Here is a 9,817-nt window from a genome sequence, read left to right as displayed (position 1 = left end):
TACCTTTAAAATATGCTATACATTTATAAGATTTTTAAACATAAATGTATGATATATTACACAAAAATGTTGGTTTACGTGGGTCCGGTGCGATCGGGATATCCTAGATGGCAAACCGAGTAATTTCGTTTGTAGTCGTTGTTCGCCGCAACTGACGGATGGCGTTGTTGTTCGAATCACATAATATTTAATAACCAAATTAATTGGTTGCATTAAGGAAATAAATTGGATAGCTATGAAACAGACTATGTGGTAAGTTTTAAAAAATAAACAACGGATGATATAAGTATAAAAAATAATTACGGGTTACGCGGTTTCGGACGTATCATCGCAAGTATACATTATTACGCGTCTGAAGAGCTCCGGCGCAGATAGGACCTATAATAATATTCTGAATCCAGACGGGTAAGCAATGGTCAGTCTATTATAAGGTATTATATTTTACACTGTAAACTGCTACGGATACAGACGAGAGCGGAAAAGAAGGTAACCACAGGAAATCAGGCCTGCCTGAGCCTGTGTCACATTGTGTGCCTTTCGGGTCCCTTTCGTAAATAACCATTAGATGACAAAAGAGTTGTTAACATTTTTATGTGTAGGTGTATCGAGTGCTTCGAAATTCGCGTGCTCAAACGAATAAGCAACAGTACGAAATTCACGCGAGCGGAGCCGCACGGGTCAGCTAGTTACTAATAAGAAGTTCCCATCGAGTAACAGTGTGACTGGTTGGGAAATTAGTAATAAAAAGTTCCCATCGAGTAACAGTGTGACTGGTTGGAAATTTTTTCTTAAAAACATTCCCATCGAGTAACAGTGTGACATTTGAGGGTGTTACTCGTTGGGAACAAATGGTTGTTTTGTTCGCACCAACCAATAGGTGGCGTTTTAGTCCGCAACACGGCATATTTTGCCTAATTAATTTATTTTGATTGCTTTATTGAATTTAGAAAGAAAGAAAAGAAAGGAAAAATAATGTTATTATTAAAATAATAATTATACCCTAACACTGTACTATACAAAAAAACTGTTATTCGCAAAACGTAATAATGTAATTATATTAAATATTTTTGTCTTTTTATTTTGTTTATAGGAATATTTTTTGTTTGAAGTCGGTTTTTGTTTCTGTTAAAATGTTCGTTTTCTACATTTTCTGCAGTATCCGTATCCCCAATGTTATTCGCTTTTGCTTTAGTATACCCCATTATGGCGTCGTAACTGTGTGTTAGTATTTCTTTGTACTAATCGCTGAGAATACTTTCGATCCTATTGTAGTTTCTCGTTACTCGGTCATGTGATTCACGTTCCGTTTTTTGAAAGCGACATTTTTTTATTGCGAGCCGTATTTCTAGAGCTCTATAAATATCTTTCTTTTGCATGTTAATTGATCATGTTCGGTAAATGTAGTGATGTTTGAATCGCATTCTGTCATCAGCATGGTTAGAACATCAGGAAAATGTTGTCCACGGAGAGTGCGATCCTCGCATTCGCCGTAGATTGACCGACGCATGACCATCATAAATGGACGTTCTTAAAAAAAATACCTGCCTCGATGGACATAGTGTCGACTATTCAGCCATTAAGACTTGTGTCAGAGAAAATATAGATTAAAGACATTACGTTGTCTCCTTACGTTCCGTTTCGCCATTTGTGCATTAAGTGCGAACAAAAAAATAAAATAATTTCAAATTAAGAGAAGATTATAATATTAAATGCAATGAATACCAATAATATATAGCTTTATATCTATGGCATTATTTTATATTAATAATCGCATTTGTTGTTTCGTTTATACAACAAATGCGATTATTATTACTAAAGATAATTATTGTTTAGATTCCATACATTATCGAGTAATTATTACGCACGGTGAGGAAAATCCATAACAGTATTTGTTATTGTGTACGTTACATCATGGCGTAAGCCGACAATCGCAACTTTGAAATCATCTTACATCTAAGTATACTAATATTATATACTAATATTATAAAGCTGAAGAGTTTGTTTGTTTGTTTGAACGCGCTCATCTCAGGAACTACTGGTCCGATTTGAAAAATTATTTCAGTGTTAGATAGCCCTTTTATCGAGGAAGGTTATAGACTATATATCATCACGCTACGACCAATAGGAGCAGAGTAGCAACGAGAAATGTTACAAAAACGGGGAAAATTATGACCCATTCTCTCTTATGTCTGTGACGCAAGCGAAGTTGCGCGGGTCAGCTAGTTACTTATAAGTACTTTCAATTTGAAAACCTGGAGTTCAGAGAGGGTGAAATATGCGCATAAATTTATAATAATTTTTATTATAAAAATTGTATTTCACTACGTAGGTGTACATTGAATACACTTTTCGGCCATGTCTTTTGGTAAATTAATTTTGATCTCCAAAGTCTAGAAGATCAATATAGATTTGACACTCAAAACAGCAGGCCCTTTCTACTGTGCATATTTCAGAGATATCGGGCCGGATATATGTACATGTGTACGTGTACGTTTCGTTGTCCTCAGCAAATGGTATGCGAAGGAGTATTTTGTATAATTTTTGTTTAGGGCAGTAAATTTTAAAAGCAAGAATGCTTGTATCGTGGCGACTGGTTAAGTAAAGTAATATTTGAAAACTAAGTGCTTTTATTATAGACAGAGTTACTTCTCTATTAACCTTATAGCTACATGTCAGTCTTCATCTGAAGCTTGATCTGAATCTTGGTCTTGACCTTGATCTCGGTATCGATCTGACTCTTGGCCTAACCATGACCTCGGCCTTAGTCCGAGTCTCGGTCTGGACCTTGATGTCGGTCTTGACTTTAAACTTCCTGTAGATTCCCGTTTCCGATTCTTTTTAAAAGAAATCTTAAGTCGTTGACCTATCAATCATAATGTTGACATCCCATAATAATATTTTACTTAACCTTTAACTATGGACGTTCCATTTTTGTTACACTACTATGGACGTGCGGCCTCACACAGACTAAGGACGCTTTTTTTACGGGCTGGTTTCTGTCTTGATGGTTAAGTATCATTATTTGTTAATTAAAATAATGTAAATAAATATTTTTCATTAAAATTACTTTTTTATTAATTAATGTTGTAATTTTAATGAAAAATATATTTGTATAGTTGGATCCCTGTGTTGAGACGACGACAACTATAGCTGGGTTGTTGATAAATGAGTGGACTGTATTTAAAGGGAATAAAAATATATTTTCAAAAGTACAATCGAACGGCAAACAACGTAAATGTTAGGATGCGCGAGCGCGTATGTTCGGTCTCGCTTGCTGTCAGGCACTGGCGGGCGGCCGGTCGGCGGGGCGCTGGCCCGCTGCGCTGACGCAGCTGTTACCGCTCCGCGCACCGCGTTCCATCCGCGATCCCGCCTATGTGGAGCATGAGTCAACGACTCAACATACTCCCCCCGTTGAAGTGTCTTCAACAGATGAAGTGGCCACCGGTAGAGGGCAAATAGTGTTGAAGGCTCGCCGAATGACACCCTTGCGAGTGCGGATGTCAGCAACTCGAGCAACACCATCTCTGCCGGGAAGAACCTTGACGATGCGTCCTAGAAGCCATAAGAGTGGGGGTGAGGTTTTGTCCTTAATAAGTACCAAGGCTCCTTCATTCAGCTCTCCTGATGATCGGCACCACTTTGTCCTTTCCTGAAGCCACAGAATGTATTCGTGGGAAAAGCGAGTCCAGAAGTGTTGCTTCAAGAATTCAATGCGGCGAAAGCGTTGAAGACTGGATACATGAGCATTCTGCACCTGTGGATGAGGCAGCATCATGAGTGATCGTCCAATAAGGAAATGAGCAGGAGTAAGAGGAGTAAGGTCTGAAGGATCATCGGAAAGTGGAGTTAAAGGCCTGGAATTTAAAATAGCCTCCACTTGAATTAAACAAGTTGCCATCTCTTCGAATGTTAAATTTGTTAAAGTTAAGATACGCCTGAGATGATGTTTGGTCGACTTTACAGCCGACTCCCATAATCCACCAAAGTGAGGGGTATATGCGGGAATAAAAGAAAAGTTAATGCCAGGGTCAATCGTACTGAGACCTAAGTCCTGTGAAAGAAGGTTGGCCAATTCGTTGAAAGCGCCTACGAAAGTTGTTCCGTTGTCGGAATGGATGTTGCGAGGTTTCCCCCTACGAGCAATAAAGCGGTTCATGGCAGCCAAGAAAGCCTCTTTGGTGAGGTCTGACACCAACTCTAGGTGTACAGCTCTCGTAGCTAAACACACAAACACACATATAAAACATTTAATAAGTCTACATCCTCTACCTTTACGATCAGCTATCATGATTGGACCAGCGTAGTCAACCCCAGAATCTAAGAAAGGAAATTCCAAGTGCAGACGTTGCTTTGGAAGGTTACCCATGATGGGTTGTACGGTATTCGCCTTGATCCTACAACATTTTACGCATTTATGCGTAACCTTCTTTGCTAAAGATCTACCCCCGATAGGATAGTAGTGATGACGGATGGTAGAAAGTAATAGTTGAGGTCCTGGATGTAAAAGTCGTAAATGATACATATGAAATAAGAGATCACATATTCTATGTGATTTAGATAAAAGAATAGGATGCTTAATGTTAAAATCATAAAATGAATTGTTTAATCTGCCTCCAACACGAATTAAACATAAAGATTTGTCAAAAAATGGAGACAGCGATAAGAGTTTGTTCTTTGCAGGTAAGTCTTTGCCTTTGGAAAGAAGCTTGTACTCCTCAGAAAAAGATTCCTTTTGACTATACCTAAGTAGCACATTTAGAGCACTTTGTAATTCTACAGACGTCAGCGGACCAACGCTAGGTTGTTTCTTACATTTAAAGTTTATGAAACGTATAAGATAGGCGGTCATGCGCTGTATTTTATTGAAATCACTATATTTTAAAACTAATTTCGATATGAGACCTATGGAATCAGAAGTATCAACGTGAAAGGAAGAAGAAGAATTGACCACTTCTGGTAAGTTTATGAGTTCTTGTCGATGATGTTTGGGAAATTGTGGCCATTTTGAAGCATCTTCACTTAAGAAGTGTGGTCCTGACCACCACAACGTAGAAGTGAGCAATGTTTCAGCTCTGAGTCCACGCGAAGCGAGGTCTGCGGGGTTTTCAAGTGAAGGAACGTAACGCCAAGTCCTGCCCCCGAAAATTTCTTGAATTTCAGATACTCGATGGCGGACAAAGGTTTTAAGCTGTGACGGAGAAGCAGACAGCCAGCCCAAAACTATAGTGGAGTCACTCCAGAAGTAAGTATCATGGATAACTAAGGTTAGTGAGTGACGCACTTTCTGGTATAATCTAGAACCTAACAAAGCAGCATAAAGTTCGAGACGAGGTATGGTAGTAGGTTTCACCGGAGCTACCTTGCTCTTGGCAGTAAGTAAACGAACGTGAATCTCTCCGTCTTGTGCTTCGCTGCGGATGTACACACAGGCACCGTATGCTCTCTCCGACGCATCAGTGAACACATGCACCTGTACAAAAGAAGGCGAATCACAAGTTACCCATCGTGGCACCGTGAACTGTTTTAAATAAGGTAAGCTATTTTGAAAATTATTCCATGCATGTTGAATGTTTTCAGGTAGTGGCTCATCCCAAGAACACTTTACAAGCCACAGCTGCTGCATGATAATTTTAGCCTCTACAATACATGGAACAACTAAACCAAGTGGGTCAAATATTTGTGCTATAACTGAAAGGATTTTTGTGGCAATGTCACTGGTAGTGAAGGTTAAGCTAATGGAAAATGAAAATGTATCACTTGAACACCGCCAGTTCAGCCCTAAGGTTTTAGATGTTTCGTTATCACTAAGGTTCACAAAATCAGAAATAACATGGTCTTTACATAATGCTTGGATGACTTCATTTGAGTTAGATTGCCACTTGCGAAGATTATATTTGGCTGACTGAAGAACAGCAATGACCTGACGACACCTATCTACTGTTTCGCCGACAGATGAACCACCGGACAAATAGTCATCGACATAAAAATCATGTACTATTGTGTATCGCGTTGGCAAATCATCGCACTCCTCAGCCAGTTGAATTAAAGACCTAGTAGCTAAGTAAGGCGCTGAGGCTGTGCCGTACGTCACCGTGTTAAGTGTGTAAGATTCTAACTCATGTGTAGGCTCTTCTCTCCAAAGAATCTTTTGTAAAGGCCGATGAATGTCATTTACAAGTGTCTGACGGTACATCTTCTCGATGTCTGCACTAACTACAATTTTATGTTAACGAAATCTAAGAAGAATTGAAAGTAAATCATCTTGGAGAGTAGGGCCCACCATTTGAATATTATTAAAGGATTTTCCAGAAGATGTGGTGGCTGAAGCATCGAAAACGACTCTTAATTTAGTCGTAGTTCTCGACTCTTTCAGAACACCATGATGCGGTAAATAATTAGAAGGTTTCGAGCTACATTTATTACTGTCTTTAGACATATTTGACTGCCTCCATGGCGCAGTGGTTTAGGTCACCACGTCAACACCACTGCGTCGGGAGGTCGTGGGTTCGATTCCCACACGGAGCAATTATTTGTGCGATCCACAAATAATTGTTTCGCGTCTGGTTGTGCTTTGTGTCCGTTGTTTGTATGTTTGAAAAGTCCCCGCGACACAAGAGCAATTCTTAGTGCGGGAGTTGTCTTTTTAAAAAAACAAAAAAAAAAAAAACATATGGCCTAATTTAATGTAGTCGTTTATAAAGTCGACATATAATGATTTTAGATAGGAGTCTTTAGCTAAACGGCGTTCTAATGATAAAAAACGACGCTTAGCCATCCCATATGAATCACCCAAGACGTCTGGTGACTCTTTAAGAGGTATTATACGAAATGTAGTTTCTACGTAAAGTTCCTCACAAGATCTCTCCTCGTGAGTCAGTTGGTGTTTTGCAGATACTGAATCTAACTCCCAGAAGCGATCTAAGTCCGGCTGCAATGTTTCAGCAAGCATACATAGATTAGAAGATGAGTTAGAGTTATAAACGGTACCCGATATGACCCAACCTAATTTCGATTCGATTAATGTTGGCATTAATTTACCTAAAGGAATACGATTACTACCTATGATACCCCAAAAGACTTCCGCGCCGACAAGAATGTCGATCGCAGACGGAACAAAGAAGTTAGGGTCGGCAAGTATTATATTAGACGGTAATACTAAGTTGTCTATGTTTACATAAGTGTTTGGTACTGAAGATGCAATTTTTGTTAAAACGTGACATTCAATGTTGAGCGTATAGTCGCTATGAACCGATTTAAATGAGACAGAACAGCCTTGAACGCAGTTAGAGCTAGGGTCATTGATACCTCTTACCTTTGATGCGACATTATAAGTAGGTAAATTGATACTACGAGCAAATTCTTCCGTCACGAAATTGGCCGTACTGCCACTATCGAGCAAGACTCGCGCGGTGTGATGTTTACCATCGGAACCAACCACCTCAACAAGCGCTGTGGACAGCAATACGACACGGGATGAGTAAATATTATCTGCAGCTAACGTAATATTCGGTATATTTGTAATTGTATTATCAGGATCAATATGTAATAACGTGTTGTGTTTGTCCTGACAATACTTGCAGTGTCCCAAGCTACATTTTTTGCTATTATGCCCCGGTCGAAGACAATTCATGCATACATTAGATTCTCTGGCTTTCTTGATACGCGCTGGTATACTTAAACTTCTAAATACATCGCACTGAAAAAGGAAATGTTCCTTGCGACACATAGGACATGGTATGGTTTGAAATGAAGATGTTGGGTCTGAAGGACCTGAGGGTTTTTTAGTTTTGTAAATGCCAACATGTAAGCCCTCGCTCTTTACGATAGATGACCTAGACTCCTCAAGTGTCTCAAGTAAATCAGCCCTATTACTAACAAACTGAATGAAGTCATTGAATGTTGGAGATGGAGTGGAGGCTATTTTAAATTCCTTCAACGTATTGCGGTGCTCTTCCCACTCACGATTAGTCACCTGATCAAGTTTGTTCGTCATAATGTGAATAAGAAGAGTGTCCCAATGTTCTACGGGTTGACCTAAGGTGGATAAAGCTCTTAAGTTTTTATTAGCACTATCTACTATATATCGTAAAGCCTTACTTGACTCCTTGTTGACCGGACTCATGTTGAAGATGGCTTGGACATGGTTGTTGACAAGTAACCTTTTGTTGTCATACCTATCACAAAGAAGCTTCCAAGCAGCGTCGTAATTGGCAGACCTAAAGTCAAGATTATCAATCACGAGTGAAGCGCTACCCTTTAACGATGCACGCAAATAATGCAACTTATTAATTTTGTCAATGCTGTCGTTATTATGTATGATTGAAAGAAAAGTATCGCGAAACTCTAGCCAATCATGATAGCTGCCAGAAAACTTAGGCAAATCTATTTTAGGTAAATGAATAGAATTGTGTTTGTTTGTGTGCTTACTGCAAGAACCGAAGTCGGAGGCGGAGTCTTCCTCTGCGAGATGCTTGCGAGTACTGTTTAGCAACTGGCGTGCAGAAGCCACCAAATTCGCGAACTGGCTCTCGAACTGCTCACGCTCTGCATATTGCTCGCTGGGTTCGTCTGCTAACTCCTCCAACTGGTTCTGTAACGTGTCATATCTATACTATCTATACTAATATAATAAAGCTGAAGAGTTTGTTTGTTTGTTTGATTGTTTGTTTGTTTGTTTGTTTGTTTGTTTGAACGCGCTAATCTCAAGAACTACTGGTCCGATTTGAAAAATTCTTTCAGTGTTAGATAGCCCATTTATCGAGGAAGGCTATAGGCTATATAACATCACGCTACGGTCATTAGGAGCGGAGTAGCAACGAAAAATGTTACAAAAACGGGGAAAATTTTGACCGATTCTCTTAGGTGACGCAAGCGAAGTTGCGCGGGTCAGCTAGTTTCTCATATAAATTCTCAAATATATTAAGACGGTATTCTACTTCTACCAGTTGTACCTCACTAAGCTTTTCACACGAACGAGAGATCTCGAGGTACGATGAAAACTGCGTAAGCTTAGCCTTGATTGAAGCGCGTTTTTTAATAAGAGTCTTTGTGTCAGACATTTTAAAAGTATAGAGAAGGAAAGATCTAAAAGCAAAACCAAGCCAACTAACTAATAGATGATTATACTAATGAAGAAGTAATAAATAAGCAGAAATATTGTTGAAAGAGGCGTTCTAAATAAATTGACTAAGTACCTGATAAAATTTTAGAGCAATGTAAAAGTTAAGTTCCTGAGAAAAATCGTTAGCAATTTGAACTACAAGAAAGTTAGATGCCTGACAAAAAAATTATAGCAATGTGAAGCTTTGCAAGTTACGATGATCAAATAATGCACTGTAATGTAAACAAACTTGCAAACACTAAAATACACAAAAAATATTAAAAATGGTATTGTGAATTAGCAAAAATATGATATTCTAAGCTACTTTATGTATGGAAGGTGTGATGAAACTGTTTAAATTCAAAGTTTATGGCTGAAGATGACTATGATTAGGATGATTTGCAAAAAAATGACAGCTAACTTTAAGGTTAACTAAGAAGTTGAAAATAATGAATGAATTATGATTTAATGATTATGGATAAGAATGATTTTATGGATATGATATGAAAAAAGGAATTGGAACGAGCTCACGGTTTTGTGCTGCAAACCACTGATGATGATTGTGGTGATGAGATATTCCAACGACGGATGTTCTTCAATACACGACGACAATCTATTGTGATTTTGCTATTCCGCTGTTGCCAACAAATTCTTCTAATCTTCTCTTCTCGTCCGTTGGGTTGAAGCAGGCTAAGACGGCTGAATTACGTATTC

At 38.8% G+C, this 9,817-nt stretch overlaps 1 protein-coding gene across 1 annotated transcript; it reads right to left on the bottom strand.

Annotated features, from left to right (window-relative positions):
* Positions 1 to 3,366: 3,366 nt before the first annotated feature.
* LOC142986002 (uncharacterized) lies at positions 3,367 to 9,062 on the bottom strand. Its single transcript, XM_076134236.1, has 4 exons — positions 8,887 to 9,062; positions 8,475 to 8,609; positions 5,609 to 5,620; positions 3,367 to 3,734 (listed from the first exon to the last, which is right to left on the bottom strand). The coding sequence occupies exons 1-4, from the start codon at positions 9,060 to 9,062 to the stop codon at positions 3,398 to 3,400; spliced, it is 660 nt and encodes a 219-aa protein (XP_075990351.1). The 3' UTR covers positions 3,367 to 3,397.
* Between the last annotated feature and the right edge of the window lie 755 nt (positions 9,063 to 9,817).

This window comes from Anticarsia gemmatalis, chromosome W (assembly GCF_050436995.1).
Source record: "Anticarsia gemmatalis isolate Benzon Research Colony breed Stoneville strain chromosome W, ilAntGemm2 primary, whole genome shotgun sequence".
Lineage (NCBI taxonomy): Eukaryota > Metazoa > Arthropoda > Insecta > Lepidoptera > Erebidae > Anticarsia > Anticarsia gemmatalis.
Note: the sequence above shows the minus strand (reverse complement) of the source record. Positions and strands in the feature narration are given on the sequence as shown.

Bases quoted from the DNA above. Each gene is read 5' to 3' on its own strand.
- LOC142986002 (XM_076134236.1), bottom strand. From the start codon at position 9,062: ATGTCTGACACAAAGACTCTTATTAAAAAACGCGCTTCAATCAAGGCT. The intron at 8,610-8,886 runs GCGCAACTTCGC...TAGATAGTATAG, and splicing joins TATGAGAAACTAGCTGACCC to ATATGACACGTTACAGAACC.